The 19,972-nt window shown below is 37.3% G+C and overlaps 1 protein-coding gene and 1 long non-coding RNA gene across 3 annotated transcripts; one reads left to right on the forward strand and one right to left on the reverse strand.

Moving 5' to 3' along the window:
• The first annotated feature begins 4,489 nt into the window (after positions 1-4,489).
• On the forward strand, positions 4,490-12,678 carry LOC306999338. Its single transcript, XR_013797821.1, has 3 exons — positions 4,490-4,527; positions 4,901-5,009; positions 12,557-12,678. It is a non-coding gene; the product is annotated as an uncharacterized lncRNA (long non-coding RNA).
• pip4p1a (phosphatidylinositol-4,5-bisphosphate 4-phosphatase 1a) lies at positions 10,917-19,831 on the reverse strand. Of its 2 annotated transcripts, XM_079613906.1 has the most exons (8): positions 19,684-19,831; positions 18,052-18,252; positions 16,471-16,664; positions 14,701-14,807; positions 14,468-14,573; positions 14,227-14,279; positions 13,662-13,752; positions 10,917-12,691 (listed from the first exon to the last, which is right to left on the reverse strand). In XM_079613906.1, the coding sequence occupies exons 2-8, from the start codon at positions 18,167-18,169 to the stop codon at positions 12,548-12,550; spliced, it is 813 nt and encodes a 270-aa protein (XP_079470032.1). In that variant the 5' UTR covers positions 18,170-18,252; positions 19,684-19,831; the 3' UTR covers positions 10,917-12,547. The 2 variants fall into 2 exon arrangements, with proteins under 2 accessions (XP_079470032.1, XP_079470033.1); XM_079613907.1 differs by lacking the exon at positions 19,684-19,831 and having other exon boundaries at positions 18,052-18,321.
• Between the last annotated feature and the right edge of the window lie 141 nt (positions 19,832-19,972).

Here is a 19,972-nt window from a genome sequence, read left to right on the forward strand (position 1 = left end):
ACAAGAATGCAAAGTTATGCTTGCAAAATAGAAAGAGTAATTAAAAACAATTCAGTCTGTACAATTTACTTCATGAAACATCAAAGTTTTCATTATAATTGTGATTGCATAGCAAACAGTCATTGAAACTATGTTAAATCAACATTCCGTTGTCAACGTTAAGTCATTGAATCAACGTCGAACTCTGATGTTGATTCTACATCATTTTGCACCCTGTTTTAATATTGAAACAACATTGAAATCCCATCCATATATCAACGTAATTTCAATGGTATTTCAATTATCAGGAATATTGAAACAATGTTGAAATTTCAACTGAACTAAGGATCAACGTGATTTCAATTGAATTTCAATCGTTATTAAGCCATAGAAAATGATTGCTATGCATACGAAATTAATGCCCTATATTAAATATCCTAATAAATATCCTGCTTTATCTACAACCAGGATGTTAAAAAGTGAGGAAACATTTGAAAGCTGCCTATAGCCTAGCCTATAAAACACTGACCACACCACAACGTTTAAGGTAAAAACAAATTCATTTTATTAGCCTTATTTCATTATTTGTCCTCTTTAGCCAATTTACAGTTCATGGTCCTCTGACGTCTGAATGGTGTCGTCCAGTCCCTCCTGCTCAGTCTTGCGCAGCACTATGGCGTTCCGATCGGTTCTTTAATATGACTTTGCAGCACGCACTCGTCTCAATGAACGTCTCACTCAACGTCTTAATTTTTTTTTTATTCTGCTATTTATTCCATTCATTTTAAGACGCAGACGTGACGCAGACGTCACGCAGACGTCACGCTGACGTCACGTAAATCACGCGTAGCAGTGAAGTGTCAAGTCAGACGTCACACGTCATTCACGTGTGGCAGTGAAGTCATTTATTATAATTTTCTCTAACACGCACTGCACACGCTACTCAGCACTGCTCAGTGCAGTGCGCCAGCGATTGCGATCGGTTCTTTAATATGACTTTGCAACATGCACTCGTCTCACTTGCGTCTGCCTTATAACGCGACGTCTGCGTCTGTGATTTATAGGATATTTATATATAGGATATTGTGTGTGTGTGTGTGTGTGTGTGTGTGTGTGTGTTCTTGTTTAACCCACATTTTGAGGGCCAAATGCCCCTACAAAGATAGAAATCTGAAGAAACAAAATTGATATAGGCTATTTCATTTTTATAGCTTATTGTTGGGGTTTATAGTTTTAAAAGGCCTATAGGCTACAGCACTAAACTAGAAAACAGACAACTCGATCGCACAACCACTGTTTCTGTAGATCCTTTAAATAGAAGAATAGAATTGAAAAATACTATTTTTATTTTTTATATAATCCGTTTATAAACCGTTCTCACGAATTCTCAAACTGTTCCCTCGGTTTAATGCCCACGGATTAATAACCCGTATTAAACATTTAAAATATTCACAAATTAATATGGATTTTTTTATTTTTTTTATTTTACTGGTTTTCTAATGCCACATTTATTTTCCCCGCAGTGCTGAATGAGAATAGCCATCTCTGGAACCATACAGAGAGGTGATTTATAGTGGTTTATAGGCTAATGATACTAAATGTGTCTGAAAAAATAACGAGGCATTTGAATTGTTTTTTTTATTAATAAACAAGTAGCCTAGGCCTATTTTGTAAATCAGTGTCGGCTGCAAACACATCTCCATCTCCGCTGTTAAGCAGATGCGCCTTTATAGAAATGCACCGTTCACGGATTACATAATCAGACAGTATTTGCTTTCGATTCGAATTTGTTCGTTTAATAGTGGACATTTCAAGCTTTATTTTGTTTCAGTTCATTTTTGAGACGCGCTCATGTTCACGGAGATCATGAAAGCGCGCCTGATTGTTTTATTTTATTTTCTGTATGACCATAATTTTTTTTTTAAGTAGGCCTATTTTAAGTTGTTTACTTTCCACTGTTGATAGGAAAATACAAGTGTTCGCGCCCGCGCCTCCGTGCCATGCAGTGCGCGCTCCACACCGCACAAACCCTTGGATATGCGTCAAAATCTCGAGTTTGTTTGTGATAATCAAATAAAACCCTGTATTATTATTGTCTAACCTTTATTATGACTGACATTTGACCAATTGCTTGTTCCTTTTTTGGATAAAAGCGTCTTCTAAATATTGTTTGTTCTTTATTTATTTGTATTTTTTGTCATTCTTATAAATAACAACGAAATAACATCAGATAATCCTACAATAGGCTATAAGTGCAATAAAAAGTCGATAAAGTGCAATCCGTTATATCACCAGTCGACAGGGACATAACAATTAATGTCCGTATAAACAATATGTGAGATGTAGTAAATAGTACAGCAATGCATTCCCAACTACTAAAGTTGTGTATAGAGAGAATTGTGGTGTGTGTGGCGGGCTGGGTATAAATATTCAACAGTCTCACTGCAACTGGGATAAAAGCTGTGGGCCAATCTAGCTAAATATGTAGCCTTGGGCTGATAATATTAATGATAGGCTAATTATTATTATTATTAGTATAAGCAAAGACATTTAGGCTGAATAATTATAATGAACTGTGCTCGCATTTCTCCTGAGGTGCAGACCTATCTGTTTTTAAGTATAATTCTGATGATAACTGTCAGACCGCCTGTCAATCAAACTTCGGCGAAAATCTAAAACTAAATATTACAACTCTAAAATTAAACATTACAAATATTATATATGTTAGTTAAATCAGCCCAAATGTTTACAACTACGTTCTTTTGTATTGGTCAAGAGACTCCTAGTGGTGAATAGTAGGCTACATACATGCTTTTTTATGATTTATTCATAAGTAGGCTATCTGTGGATATGTTGACAAGAAACAATGGAAAACACAAATTTTAACATGATCATTTGTGTAAATTAATATTTACTATTTGGAATAAAAAGCTATACATAAGCAAGGTAAAATCACTTAATTGCTAATGAAAAATACAATTGAAGATAAGTGGGGAAAAATAATAAAGAACGAATAAGTGTGTGGAATGTGCTGGAAACCAGCAGACGCAGACGAGACGAACGAGTGATGTGGCAAACGCAGACGCAGACGAGACGTTCGGAAGACGCAGACGAGACGTTCGGCAGACGAACGAGTGATGTGGCAGACGCAGACGAGACGTTCTGCAGACGCAGACGTCACGTTCGGCAGACGCAGACGTCACGTTCATTGAGACGAGTGCGTGCTGCAAAGTCATATTAAAGAACCGATCGGAACGCCATACAGCACAGCCACTTTTGCACAGCCAGTAAATTAGGTGACGCCGGCTGTCCCCATCTGCCGTAAGAGCGTCTAAAACAGAAAATACAAGCACAATGCAAAAAATTAGCCTTTAAGTTAAACAGAGAACACCCACATATTTGCACACTTGGAATTAAATTCAGTTGCCGCTAGGCCTACGCGCTCAGAAAAAGTGCATGTCAGAACAAACGCCAATTAAATGTATAACCGGCAAAGCTTTAAAGCACGAGCAAATAATAAACTTTTGTGATTAAGTGCACGAATAAGTGCAGTGTTCTGTGAGTGTAACTGCCGCTGCGTTAACGTGTGATGTGAATGTACGTCGAGTTGTACAGTGTGGTACGGAGGCGACAGAACTGAATGTGCGCTGTACGATATCATATTTCTTCAAAAGCAGATCGTGGAGACAATTTAATTAAAATCTATTTCAATGTCTGCAGCACTTCGTCATGTTAACGAGTAAATAACCATGTTAACGAGTAACATTATTTGATTTAGTACAATATCGAACATTAAGAGAGCTTACCTGATCGTATCGGTCCGGGTCCAGAAATGAGCGGTGTCCGGAGCAGTTCGTTGGTCTACCACCCGTTGATCTCCCGGTCATCCAAAAATCGATGGATTTTCAATCATATTTCCCGGTCAACGATATGTCGATGACTTTTCAACCACAGGTCGTTTCCCGGTCAACTCTAAATCAATGACTTTTCAACACATTGGCAATCTCCCGGTAAACCAAATATCAATGCTTAATCAATCATAAAGATAACTATAGATCAATGTTGTTCCAATGTTGTTACCATCAACATTAATAACGTCAGGTTTCATCGATATATTAATGGTGATTCAACATTTATTTTGCATTGAAATTTCAATATCAACCATAATGATGATTCAGATGGAAAATCAATGTTTATTCAATGTTGGCTTGCTGTCTGGGAAGTCTGCACCAGCTCCAACTGTGCTCTGCACACAAACACGCCCGTAGCCAGCTATGAGGTCTCCGAGGTGTATATAATACATTTTGTGAAATAATTGCCTAATATAGCCTAGTATTAATACCACTTTAGTGAAGATATTGCACAGCACCAATATAGTCTCATCTGAGCCGTATTGGTCTGTCACCGCTCGTCAATGCAAAAATATTTGAGATGACCAATCAAATTAAAGTAGGCGGGCTGTATGTTCTCTCGACACTTCAGTAAAAACCATAGATTCTATATGATGTCTATGGTAAAAACGGCCATAAAGTGAGTGCGACATAAGATGTAAGTAGCTAAAATAAACATTTTATATTTGAGAGATGTTTTTGGATAAAAGCAAAAAAAAAAGAAATCTGGCAAACTAATAAACTTTTGTCTAATTTCGATATTTTGAATTAAAAAGTGGCCTATTTTTACGTGATTAATGTAATGTACTTTAACAATTGTCAATGTGAGGAGACAAGAAACATTAATTAAGCCGTATATTAGTCATACGATTTATAATGAATGTGCTTATATTGTGAATAAATTTTTAAGAAATGTTTTATAGTGTTCGTATAGCTTTCAGGAAATTAACTTGTCAACGAAAATGATTAATAATAATTAAAAGAATAGGCTAAATATCAGTTGACCCTATGTTTACTTTCTTCACTGACAGACAAACATGAAAAGACTATCAGTCAAAGCTCTGCTTTAGGAGGGGAAGAAACAGGGCAAGATAAGGAGACTGAGAAAAAGAAAGAGTGATGGAGATGAGGAGAGAGCAGGTATTGACAAATCTACTGCCCACTGACATGGTTTTTAAACTATTTCTTATCCATTTTTTGGCCCTCAAACTGAAATGCACATGATCCTACAAATGTTATTTTAAATTGAGTGACTTCTTCAAAACTTCAGGTTTTGCAACATGAAACAAAAACACTAAAATATGTTAGCTAAATAGATCTGTCGTGTGAATTTTTTGTGGGGAAGTTTTGGTTATCCATGCCAAATAATATACAAGCGTATTTCAGATAATGGAACAGTGTTTCCATGGTTTAGTCTGAAAAAAGGTGGTACATGATCTTGGTAAGCAATTTGGCAATAGGCTACTGTAATACAATGTAATAAAATAATACATATTTTCAGTGCATCAAAACGTGTGCTCCTTAAGATACCGGCAGACAAGCTAATCTAGCACAATAGTGCATAAAAAGTCACCAAAATTAGTAAATACAAAAAGTATTTGAACCTCATAATGAGGGGAAACTGCAAAAATGTCTACTTTTTAAAATAAAGAACCCCCTTTTCACTAGGATTGACACATACACACACTCACACACTTATAGGCACATACACACACTCACACACACATTTACTTACTTCTGCTCCAGTAAGTCGAGGAAAAGGGACCCAGAGAAGAATTACAATTACACTCCATCTGTAAAATATTAATATCTTCATCATCATCTTCATAATCAGCATCATCTTTATTCCCTGAGCTCAATTAAATCCGTGAGTAAAAATAAGAAGCGATTCGATTGTTTGGAATCCCAATTACTTCAAGTTTCAGATCTTTATGTCACTGCTGGACTGTTTTTGCGGGTTTGGATAAATGCAGAAAATAGATTAGGCTATAGACCAGATGGGTTCGTTTTCAGTGTCATTCGATCTAATGTTATTTTAGCTACATATAGGCTAGTCTACTTAAAGCAGTCGATGACGTCAAACTTTTAAAGATATCAAAATCTCAAATATCAAAACCTTTTCAGAATGAGTTTCTGTTTTTCCATGTGTCAGATGCGTCAAAACGTCCATAACATACATTTTTATGACCGTCTTTTTATATATATATATATATATATATCATATATATCAAATGATTTACATTTTTTATTTAAACATTGAAAGTTAAAATACAGACTCATGATAGAAAATCACTAAATAAGAATATATTAATAAAAAGAGGAAAATCTGTTAAATTGATCAATACTTTAAAACACTTTAAATCATCAACATATAGGCCTATCATAATTCATAATCGCAATAAACAAATAATGCACTAAAACTTAAACAGTAAAGATTAAAATTAACTAAGTGTTAAATGAACTCCTTCAGGCCTAATGAATAATTTTCCTCTTTTGAATTTATAAAACAACACAAGTATATTTCTATAAGACTCTGTTTAAGAGAGATGTTGTTACCTGTTCAGTGGAGATGCTCTTTTCTGGAGGTATGAAGAAAAGACACCTGTAACCATTCCCTCGCTATTTATCTGTATCCCTGTCACTCTCTCTTATTTACTGTACAACTATTACCTTCATCCCTGATCTCTCTCTCTCATCTCTCTCTCTCTCTCTCCTCTCTCTCTCCTCTCTCTCTCTCTCTCTCTCTCTCTCCTCTCTCTCTCTCTCTCTCTCCTCTCTCTCTCTCTCTCTCTCTCTCTCTCTATCTCTCTCTCTCTCTCTCTCTCTCTCTCTCTCTCTGTGTTAAACCAGGCAAATTCACATCCAATACAAAACATCCTCCTAAAAACGGAAAGCTTGGGTATCACCTACGTCAGTTTGGATTGGAGGGGAGGGAGAGAGAGAGAGAGAGAGAGAGAGAGAGAGAGAGAAGAGAGAGAGAGAGAGAGAGAGAGAGAATTTAAACAATTTAATATTTCAGAAAAATTTGCTTAAATTATTTGATGCAAAAACAAAATAAATATCTCACCTTAAAGGGAACGTTTTCAGAAGAAGGTTCTCTAAAAGTAATATATAAAATATATATCACAAAACCATTTATACATCTTTAATGGAACTTTTTTTAAATGTATTTGTTGGATGTTCATCTAACATTTTTTACATGTTCGGACTAAATGACTCAGAATGAGAGAGGCATTCAAAAGTATTCCATGATATTTGCAAAATGATAAAACAGAATTGCCCTTTAACGTTCGTATAATCAAATAAAAATTATTTAGTAAAACATTGAAAAACTGGACGCTTTGAACATTCAGAAATAACATTTTCATAACTTAATGGGGACTTTAGCTAAATGTTTTTAGAATGTATTTTTCTTGGCTGGGATACAGTACCATACAGTAGGCATACATTACAACCAATATAAAAATACATAAGTAAAAAAAATATTATTAAAATAAAATAAATGTATTACTCTTTTTATTGTTACATTAAACATTCACACAAACAATTTAATATAAAATATAAAAGAAATTATAACCTTATTAAATATATGAAATATATAAAATCATGACCTATGCAAATTGTCCTCTTCTGTCTCTGAATATGTCAAATCATGAAACTTAAACTAAAGGAGCATCTTGAATAAAGGTGAAATAAACTGTAAATTAATAGATGAAAGAGATTTTATACCTCTCTGTCTGTCTGCACACACACACACACACACACACACACACACACTGTACACACACACACACACACACTGCAGTGTGACAGGTGACACCGGAGGCTTTTAATTCCAGTGTACACAGAAATTCTGGTCCAGACAGACATCAATAATTCAGGCTGTTAATTGAGTTGAACGTTATGCTTTTAGCTGTACGACTGTAGGTCAGACAGTCAGACCTCTAACATTTTGGGTACACACAATACATTTAGATGCACAAATTCACAAAGTGAATGCACTATTTCTTTGCACCATACATCATATTAATTGAGCTAATATCTGAAGTTTTTTCACATCTGAACTGTGTGTGTGTGTGTGTGGTCCCTACATTATGGGGACCCCAAGTATAGTAATACCAAGTTTTGACCTTGTGGGGATTTTTTGTTTGTTTTGATACCCATGTGGAAACAAGCTTATAAATCATGTAGAATTATCTTTTTTTTTTTCTTTTTTTTTCTTTTTTAAATCTAAAATAGCAGAAAGTTTTCTGTGATGGGTAGGTTTAGGTGTAGGGTTAGGGGGCATAATATAGTTTATACAGTATAAAAACCATTACATCTATGGAATATCCCCATAAAACATGGAAACGTGTGTGTGTTTGTGGGTGGGTGTGTGTGTGTGTGTGTGTGTGTGTGTGTGTGTGTGTGTGTGTGTGTGTGTGTGTGTGTGTGTGTGTGTGTGTGTGTGTGTGTGTGTGTGTGTGTGTGTGTGTGTGTGTGTGTGTGTGGATTAGATGGTCTAAATGAAATGTTTGTTTTAAAGTGGACAGTGCCAAAGCTCTTTATACCCCTTCCTCATCAGTTCAACTTATCCTTTCATTCTCATCTCCTCTCTCTTCTCATCCTTTCTTCCCAGATCTCCTTCTCTATCCTTCTTACTGCTGCTTATTCCTGTTCACGCTGAGAGCAGAGAGGAGATTTGCAGCTCTGATAGTGAGTGTATGTGCTTAACAGGCGTGACATAGAGAGACTGTGTGTGTGTGTGTGTGTGTGTGTGTGTGTGTGTGTGTGTGTGTGTGTGTGTGTGTGTGTGTGTGTGTGTGTGTGTGTGTGTGTGTGTGTGTGTGTGTGTGTGTGTGTGTGTGTGTGTGTGTGTGTGTGTGTGTGTGTGTGTAAGGTCACAGGGCTCATCTTTAAGGATGAATCCTGTTATACGTTAGGAGGATAAAAGGCTCTTGTGTGTTTGTGCAAACTCAGTAATCTCCGATCGGATTGATTCCATTGGGAACTCGCTCTCTCCCCTGAGACACAACAGAGAAAGAGAGACAGAGTTTCTTCTCACTGAACAAAATATGAGCTCATTCAGCGTTATTTACACTTATTCATATAGCAGACTCTTTTATAAAACAATATTTTACTATTTTGTGATTTTCTTAGTTTATTGGACTGTTCCTTTATTTATTTATTTTTTTAAATGTACAGTATATGCTATGATGACTTTTAACGTTACTTTATTTACTGCATTATTGTCAGTTTATTTGATATAACTGCAGACTGCAAATGCCCTGGCTTATTGTGTAAAGCAGATAATAATAGAAGATAGATTAGAATATAATTGAAATTGATTAATCTTCCTTGGCACTGTCTCCTGCTGAACTTTTGATTTCTTATTGGAATTTAATTTTCATCTTTATCATTACTGAATTATTGTCAGTTTAATTAATATACTAGTTATTTTTGCTGCAAATTATTTAGCAATATAAAGATTTAATAATGCAAATAATTAACTTATTTTGTAAAAGCACAGTATAATTGATATTGATTGATCTGCCATTGTCTCATTGATTATTGACATTTCGTTTTATTTATTTATTTAGACTTAATTATTCTTTTAAAATTAATGTTATGTTTCCCTTTTAAATGTACAATTAGTTGTTTAGAGATGTCTAATTTTGTCCAGTTTTATTTACATTTTTAACTAAATACATGTATTCAGACTGTATTCAGATTTCAGAAGCTGCAAAACACTTTGGCAATACAAAAGTGGGTTTATTTTGAGGTGTTAGGATTAAGTTTAGTTTTATGTAATTAAATAAATAAAAAAGGGACCACATTACTCCAGTATTATCCTCTCTTCATTGGCTGCCGGGTTTTTTTAAAGCATTGCATAACATGTCCCCAAACTATTGCTGACCATTTAGGATCTTACATATCTAGGACATTAAGATCAACGAAACAATTTTTACTGGCTGGCCCTTATCCTAAAAAGAAGTCAAAGGTTGACCGAGCTTTTTCAGTTGTGGGACAGTCTTCCCCTTCACATCCGGCGAGCTCAAACAATAGCCTACACATTTTTAAGTCTCAGTTAAAAACTTATCTTTTTAACTTTAGCTTTTAGTTACGGGTATTGTACATTGTAGTTATAACTTAGTTTTATTTCTCTCTACACTGATCTCATTATACAGGGGTATTTCTAAGAGTGTGTAGTCACGCCTTCATCTGCTAGGCTTGATCAATGTTTTTATACATACATAATTTTATACATATACAGTTAACTGTGAAGCAACTTTGCTATTAAATGTGCTATATAAATAAATAAAACTTGAAGTTAAGCAAAATTTATAGTAATTGCTATAGTAACTGTAAAATAAAGTGTTACCCAAACGTGTTTTTGTTACAAAACAGAGGAAAGAGATCTGCCTTATGCCAAAAATACTCAGAGGCACAAGCACATCCTAACTACTTTTTTAAATTTTTTTATTAATGTTAATTATTTTCTCGGATAGCTCATCGGAATAATTTTATATCCTTATTCATTTGTTAAAATATTAGTTAATTTTATTTGGACTACAGAGAATTTTACTGTTTGGACCATATAATGAAAAATGGTCCCGTTATAAAGTGAAATTGAGAGTAGCCCAAATGCCGTCAACAAAGTATATTTTAACAAATAAATAAGGATATAAAAACAGCAAATAAAATAACATTACACACCTGAGCTGCAGACTATTTGGAAATGTGAAAAGTGTAGTTTTTGTCATGGCAATAAAGTTTAGAGTGAATTAGATTTGAGAGCGAGAGAAGGGGACAGAGTGTGTGTGTGTGTGTGTGTGTGTGTGTTGTGAATTCTCTGTTCTCTGCTTGCAGACTTTTTTGTGGTCACTCTCTGACTCTCCTCCAGAAGACTGAAACCTCTCTCTATCTGTGCGTGTCCCCAGATCTCTGCTCTTTCTCTTCCATTAATGCTGACAAATCTCTCTCTCTGCCCAGCTCAGGGGAGTTGTGGTTTCTAAAAGGTTTCTGTATGTTTCCCATGCCTCTATCAGTCTATGTCGAGAAAAATAATATATCCGCTTGAAACAAGAGACAAATAGCCAGAGACATTGAGAGGAAAAGTGCCAAAACAACTGCTGCAAGTGAATCACACACACACACACACACACACACACACACACCTTTATAAAAATGAGACGGGACCCAATTGTATTCACTGTTTTATAACTGCATCATCTTTTTAATCATGTGTAATTTTAATCTCATGTGTAAACAAATTCAGAGGAGACCTCCATCATTGGCCTTCTGCTCTTTATAAATAACATCCTGACCTCAGGTTTGGGATTCCAGATGTCCAGACCTCACATTTTCCTCTCATGGACAGAATACAGATTCTGAATTCCAGATCTGCAGTTAGGACCATATTGTTATGTACTTAGCATATTTATGAGGAATATAATGCAAGAACATTGGTGACCAGCAACAAGAATTCAATGCTCTGAACATCTCAATTGTGTTCTTACCCAGACTCTGAATTATGACAAAGAGGGGGAAAAAAAAGATCTTGGAGACTAGAATCCAAATCTAGTGGCTGATTAATCTCATTAGTATCATTTTAATCATGGTTCAAACATAATCAAACTTACAGTACCTGAACATGACGATTAACTTCACATGAACATGAGAAGAAAGGTAAATGACCCTTTTGATAACAAAGTCCATGAAGCACAGCTGACCTTCAACAGAAGATATGACTTCTTTTTTCTGCTTCCCAAAGGTGTGTGTGTGTGTGTGGCTGTACATCGGCTGTCTCGTTATTTGTTCCAGTCAAAACATCAGTAGTGATTTTTTTTTCCCAGTAGTGATTTGCAAATTAAATAAAAACACAAAGAAATCACAGCGTGTTAAAGCTACATTGCAACTGCTCAGTCATTCATGAAATAAACAACACATATTTACAAACAAAATTCACAATTATAAAAAAATACTGTTTTTAACATTCACAACTAAAGATAAAGAGATGTGTTTGAGCGCATTTACACTTTAAGTGTCTATGAAAAATCAGTTACAGAAATGTTCTGCGCATTTGTTAATCGTGTCGCCCAAATGATTTGGATTACCAGTGTTTGTACAGAGATTCAGGCAATGTGACAAAACACCAGTGTTTATGTGGTTTTGGAACACCATCTAGTGGAGATGAACCTGTACTTCCCCTCTTTATAAGGCTTCGGAGCTTATTTGGACACTAGAGAGGCAGATAATGTTGTGGTCAATGTTTGAATTGGTGTCGTTCGTGTATTGTAGTGTAGTTAATTTAAGATCTACATAGAGAGTTGTGTGTGTTTGAGAGCGTGTAATATATTCTTTACATGAGTGCAATGGGTTAAAACTGAAGGAGCATTTGGAATCATAACTGCATGTTTGCATGTAACCATGAGTAACAAGTCCGTTCATATTCACGGATGAAAACACATCCAGAGAAAGCTTCCGAATAAAAATTACTTTAAAACACTAATCTTCTTTGCCATAGTAGCATTTTTTCATGTGTTTCTCAAGCCTGGATTTTACTTTGACCCTTCATTACAGCCATCACAATCAAGCTTTAAGAGTTAACCATGATTCTCTCTAGCTCTTTTCCTGTGGACTTTATTTTTTCCCACCACCCTAATCGCTGCCCCCTCTCTTGCGGCCTTTCTCTCTCTCTATGTGAGGTTGTGGAGAGGTTGGCTGACCCTCATGCAGCTCCAGTAAAGTGCTCTGGCCAGCGTCAACACCACCAGCAACAACGCCGCCGCCCAGGACGCATAAATACCCCCATACACACGCGCCTGGGACCACGTCCCTGCCTGGAGACAAACACAGACAATTACAGAATACAGTTTGATGTTATTTTGACAGGTCTCACAATTGGTAACACTTTACAATAAGATTCAAACGGTATCATGTTGATTTACATACACTGTTGTTCAAAAGTTTTTTATTTTTTATAAATAAATACTTTTATTCACTATGATTGAAATCATAGTGAATAAAATAAATCCTGTTATTTTGAACTTGCAAAATGATCACGGTTTCCACAAGATTATCAAGCAGTCGTACTGTCTTCAACATTGATGATAGTAAGTACTGTTTCTTGCAAATCAGCATATTTGAATGACACTGAATACTGGAGTAATGATGCTGAAATGATTCAGCTTTGCCATCATAGGAAACAGTTTTTTTAAATTGTAATAATATTTCACAATATTACTGTATTTTTTATCAAATAAATGCAGCCTTGGTGAGCATAAAAAAACTTTACACTTTATGATCATGAACTAACACTGAACAATAGTTTTCAGCATTTATTAGACTAAATGTCAACATTTACTTTTTTTTTTGAAGATTAAAAGTTGTGTTTGTTAACATTAGTTAAAGCAACTTGAACTAACATGAACAGTTTCATGTAAAAGTATAATTATTAACTAACATTTACAAATATTAATATAATATAATTAAACACTGTAAACAATATATTGCTCAGATAGTTCATATTATACATTAATGTTAACAAAATAGTTTTATATTTTTAATGTTAGTGATTTTAACTTTAAATTAATACATTTTTAATTTTAAAACTGATCCTAATTCATAAATTTGTGACTCGGCTTGGAAATAGTAATGCACCATCACAAAACGCATTAAAGAAATGGTTCACAATAAGTGATATGCTAATTATACAGTCGGCAAGCTATTTGCACTTAAGTTTAAATAGACACTATGAAAAAAAAAAAAAAACTAAATATGGTCAATAATTACACCATGATGCACACTCACAATCAGACCAGCAGCGGAGATGCTGAACAGCAAGCACAGCAGGTAACACCAGAGACTCCGCCTCCTCGGATATCGCTGGCCAATCGAAGATCTAGTGAAGATGTGGAAGAGACCAATGAGAAGAACAGCAGGGGGTTATGGAATGGAACATGCAAAACTATTAAAAGGCAAAGTGTTTCATTTCTGCGCCACTAGTACACAGAATTCCAAAAATAATGATTGTAATAGAACAGCTTTCCCAAACACTAAGCAAATGTTGTTGTGTCTGTGTGCTCAGACAAACAGCACTGTTTTAATAAATCTACAGACAATGAATAGCTTACTTATAGTTGTCTAAGATCAGACAGGATGTAAAAAAATGTATGGGACATTTATTAACATTGAAAAAATGACAGCCAGTTAAAGGCAGTAATGCTTTTCAGAAGCTAATGCTGTGTACTGGGAGCTGACAGAGAGAGACCAACTTTAAATGTTGACTTATTTATGATGTAATGAAACTGTTTCTAGAACAGATTTATTTGGCATGTGCAAATTGTTTGGTGAATGTCAGCTGGGAAATACTCACACTTTTCTGCAATGGGGGCATCGAGCCAGCGTCCTGTCAGTAAACTCGGTCCACTGAAATGTTGAGAAAGTAGTTGAGAAGCTACTGTGAGGCAGTTGCATTAATAAAACACGAATAAACAGCCATCCGATCTTCCACTTTAACTTTACGCTGAAGCTGAGCCGAGTGATTCGGTCACGATGTCAATGATAATGATACACTGTGTGTCCGTATGATGTTGCTGTATTGTGCGTGTGTGTACCAGGAAAGTGTTGCTGCAGTGTCCGCAGGAAACTCTAGCTCCAGCAGGTTGTGGTTCTGGACTGGCTGGGCCTGGATGGACTGGCCCCAAATTTATGATCCTCTTACTAGTCCACAGACAAGGAGACAAAAACATTTCATTTTTCTCCACATACACAATCCAGATTGAGACGAGAAGTTTATTAGTGTCAAACATTTCACTTGTTTTAAATTTAACTTTTGTCTCCTTCTTACCAATAAGGCCGAGGGCAGGCAATCCTTTGGGATGTGACCTTGCAGATGAGAAGACAGTTACAAGGACACCGCACATATTTCTTCCCTGCTGGGGCATTCTTTATGGGCTGGAGAGAATGAAGTTTAATGAAAAGAACAGAAAGGAGAGCGACAGAAAAGAGAGTTAATTTTGGTTACCCAAAGATGGTCACATGCTTTTAAAAGGTACACTTTAAGCAATTTTCGGAGCGGCTACCAATAGCGGTGAAAGCATCCCACCCTCCCTTCAGAGCGTCTCCAAAACCCCGCCTCCTCCAAAACACGAGCGAGTACAGCAGGGAGCAAACAAAAACTTCACGAGAGACGGCATTAAACTACCTGATGTCTCAAAGCACATAACATTACAAAAATAATGAACATAAACAACTTACAGAGCTCTTACGTGTACCACCTGACTGCTGCAGATTCATTTAGACGTTGATAGTGTTGCCATTGAAACGCATAAATTCGAGTCACAAACCACTCCGAGTATAACGTCACAGGTTTACATCTCTGCCGAATGACAGTGGTTACGGCGTGACCGCAGCATAAGCTGGTTGTTTTGGTTCAGGAGGAACTGAAAAAGGTGGCTGCTGTTTTGGTGCTCAGTTCACTTCTGTCTAATCTGCATTACATGAAATGCTCTGAGGACGCGTGATGTCTGTGTGAGCAGGGTGTACAGAGGTATGAAAATACATAAAATGACAGGCAGGTAGGACATCGTTCACCGAATTCAATGATTGGATGAACATTTTATGGTGCTACGCCTTCCACAGATGATCATATAAATACATTTAAACCACTTAACTTAGCTATCTGGATGAGAAGAGACTTTCAAACAACATAACAAATATTGTTTCTGGAACAAAACACCTACACTGCCTTTAATAAACAAAACTGTATGCTTCTTGCTGACAAATATCGAAGCCGGAGCTACTTCTCTCGGTTTACGTATATGACGAGTCAAGCATATACTGGATTACTCCACAGCGGTCGTCATCCCGCTCTGTCTAAAATAGTCCAAATATAAACACTGATTATAGGTGTACCGTAGTGAATCAGGTTAAGACAAAAACACGGTTTGGAAGGTGGATTAATGAGGTACTCGCTCGTATAAATTTTGTACAATTTAAACAAAAAAATTAGATAGCGCACCTTTAAGTTTTGGGGCTGTCAATAGATTAATTTTTTTTAAATCAAATTCATTACATGTAATGCAGAATAATTCATTGCATATGCACTACTCTATGTAAGTTTGGGGTCAGTAAGATTTTAAGAAATGTATACTTTTATTCCTAAAATATGCATAAAATTGATCAAGAGTGACAAAGACTTTTACATTTAAAAAAAAATATATATATATTTAAAAAAAATCAAATAAATGCTGTTCTTTATATTCATCAAATAATCATAAAATAGAAAACAGTTATTTGGAATTGTAATAATATTTAACATTATTGTTTTACTGTGTTTTGATCAAATAAATGTAGCCTTGGTGAGCAAAAGAGATTTAAAAACATTAAAAAAACTAAATCTTACTGACCCCAAACTTTTGAAAGGTAGTGTATCAATATTAACTGACAGAAGCCCCAAAACCATCAGACCTATTACATTAGTCTATGAATCAACAACTCAATTTGTACATAGTATTGGCTCTAATAAAACTGTATTGTTTACAGTCATGACAATAATGGCATATGCCTAATAAATCATTTTTTAAAGCAAGTGTGCATGTGCTCAATCCCAACTCACAGTAGCTTCATTGCAGACTCCACACTTGACCACATGTTGGTGGATTTTGCCCTCAACGCTGATGAGCGACTGGCACACCCTACAGCTGATGACTGGGGCACTGCCACTTTCTGGAGACGTCAGAGGGGAATACGGTGGAGGGTTCTCACCCAACAACATGGGTGGCTGAGTCGAGCTCGGAAACGGAGGAAAACCTAAAAAGGGAGAGATTGTCATTCCAGTCTGCACATCCATTAGACTTGAATGTGTCACAATACGGAAGAAAATATCTGTCACTACTTCAGTTTCATTGAGACTTAATGCTCGATGCTCAATGTTTTATTCATACAGTACACCTGTAATGTCTGTATAACAGTTTCATTAGTTCAACATAGATACTAAAAATATTGGCTCATGAAATTGAGTAAGGCTAAAGTTTCATTTACCTCACAAAGTTTAAACCAAACACTGAAACTTCCGCTTTGGGAAAGTGAAACAGTTGTTTGTCGGCCAGGCCATAAGGATTAACAAGAAAATCAGATTTGGTCTCGAGATCTGCTGAAAGGAGCTTTGTAAAGAGACTGTTGGAATGTGCCTCATTACTAGAGAAGCATGTAGCCTACATATTTGCCTATCCTTGTGAGGGCTAAATCTTTTAAAAAAATAATCCTCAGACATACAGTGAAACATGGTGAAAACCCGGTTGTGAGGATATTTAGGAGTTCTTACTCTTTTAAATACTCCCAAAATCAGAGGTCATCAACCACTGCCTCTATGGCCTAATTAATATAGTGAAACAACCATTTGTGATAAAACATGTATTGTTTTCATAAAACGTTTCCAGTATCACCATATCAACACACCACCATCCTCAGCACGCCCTTTAGTAACTTTATATTGATACCGCCCACTCTGTGCAATGATTGGTTTGGGTCTCCTCAGCCAATATTTTCAGGCTTTCTGAATGGCCCAAAGATGTGCCAATCATGTGTGTTTGGGTGTAGCTGGAGTTCGCGGATACAACAGATTACTGTAAATGTGTAATGTAGAGACGCCGACTCGCCGGTAAATGTGGATAATGCACACATTTGTTCAGCCGTCCCCAGACATGTCTAGTTTTAGACCGTATTACCTTGTTATATTTCGTCTCGGAAAGGCCAATACCAGAACAGTAAACAGAACCGAACAAGACAACAGTGATGTTCATTCATTATAGCCTAGGCTTATCAGCCTCCGAGATGGATGACAAAAGTATGCAAGGATCAATTCAACATAGAATCGTTTGACAAAATAATACCATCCACCCAACGCAGGTGTATCGTTTGCAACTGCATTATATGCTTAGCAGCAGCATGTATCAGCTACAGTATCCGCGCGCGTGCACGTACGTGCACACAATTCATCTGCCTCTCCACTGTGATCCGCCAGAAAATCATCCGTTCGGGTAACGTTACAGCCTCCATGCCACCAACGTACAAAGACAAGAATAACAGCACATAGCCTGTACCTAACCTAAATGGTAGTAAATGCACAGGTGTGTGTGTGTGTGTGTGCGCGCGCGGGCCCGTGACAGCGCAGAAACGCGCCGCGCTCACTACTCACTCTGCGGTTTGTTCGGAGCACCATGTGGAGCCGCTCCGGGAGACACCCCGCCGTTCCCACTGCCGAGAGCTCCATCACCGAGATCCGAGAGCAACGGGGACCGCTCGCCGTCCGCCATACCGAGAGCGAGGCGTAAAGAGGGGGAGCGGCGAGAGCTTGTATTGTTGTGCTACCGGAGAGTGTGTGTGTGTGGACCATAGACTGTAAAAAAATATGGACGTAGTGTCCGTGACGTCACCCGTAGGTTTCTGAAGAGCATTTTTGAAGCCTAAAGTGGGCGGAGCCGGCCGTCGCCATCTTGGCCTCGCGTCACCGCTCGTCACTCCCGGATAACAGAATATGGGCAAAGAGGCGGAGCTGAGGAGCCTGGCTATCTGAAACCACGCCCACCTAGCGCGACGTTATGGAGTTAGCAGGCTTGGGAGCTAATGCTATATGCTACTCACAGTACCAAGTCTGCGACTGCACAGGGGCTCGCGCTAAAGTGACACTGACAGTTGATGATTAAAATCTGAATGGCAATTAAAAGGTCCTGTTTTTGCCCTTCGAAATATTGTAATAGTTAAAAGACATAGCTACAAGTGAGACTGTGTATCGCGATTCTGTGCAGCTAAGTTATTCTGCTTGTTGAAAATGTATTATGCAGTAACTTTACAATAGGCTACTCTGAGAGTGTGTGTGACCGTGATTATGTGCATACATGTCAGTCACTCTTTATTACAGTCTATGGTCCGTCAGCGCGGCATCGCTCGTCAAGTTCGTAGAGAGCTTTATTATTCAGTCCATTTTAAATTCTGATTTTGGCCGCATCTCAAATGGGTCAAAACATAGATATATTACCTGTGAAGTTCAAGTAACGTTAAATGCGCTAGAAATACGCGCTCATTCAAGGATGTGCATTTATTGCATGAACGGAGAAACACACCTGCAGGATCTCATCTGACGGTACATAAGCATGTTATAATCTGGTCCAGAGCAACGGCACCGCAGAACGAGTGTAGCCTTTATATCTATAGACGTTTTTAAATCTGAAAACTCCAAAAAGCAACGAAATTGTCAGACATCACATCCATTAGTGCATGTTCACAGAGGAGAACGACTGGAATACAGCGCTGGTCTCTCGAACGATACTCGACGAAAAACGGCGGAATCCAAAGCCGTGGGCGAGGTAATGGGTCACGGGTGTATTAAATTATATGAAATAATCCCGAATAAAAGCACAAACACGGCAGAGATGGCAAATTCAGCAGCTGGAATTTGCTGAAGTGAAGTGACTGCTAACCGGCTAGCATTTACATCAGCGGGAATCCGCCTGTCACTCAAAAGTGGACACACCCTTAATTTTGCAGAACTTTAAATATTAATCAACTACACGGGCGAGTTATAAAAAAATGCACCCCCCTCACAGTTGTTATGAAGGGCAAAGTTAGCTTTATAGACCAAAGCCACAGAGAGAACCAGGCTGTAAACATGTTTTGTTCTGCTGTAAAGTTGGGCATTTTAACATGGGGGAGATACAGATTTGACTCCCTTCTGCAGCCAGCCTCAAGCGGCCAGTCGATGAATTGCCGTTTAATTCACTTCCGTGTTGGTTTCAAGAGAGAGACGGGGAGGTTGCCGCTTGGTGTGGACGGAGCCCGCCTGCGTCACACGGTTACGTCCGCTGCTGTGGCAACGCTTGTGCGCATCCGTGCGCTCGGGGGGTGTATTGCATGATACCCCTGAGCAACCGCGCGCGACATCATACACAAGAGACGTGTCTTCTCAAAAATGCATGCATGCCAAAATTAAGAACAAATAAAAGCAATTATATGTTTATTAGGCTGAGTATTACAAGAATATGATCGAATAAAGCAGGTGTGCAGTACTGTATATACCTGTAAGGACATTTGTGCAAGATTTTTAGAGACCTCTTATTATT

This window comes from Phoxinus phoxinus (assembly GCF_949152265.1).
Source record: "Phoxinus phoxinus genome assembly, chromosome: 5".
NCBI lineage: Eukaryota > Metazoa > Chordata > Actinopteri > Cypriniformes > Leuciscidae > Phoxinus > Phoxinus phoxinus.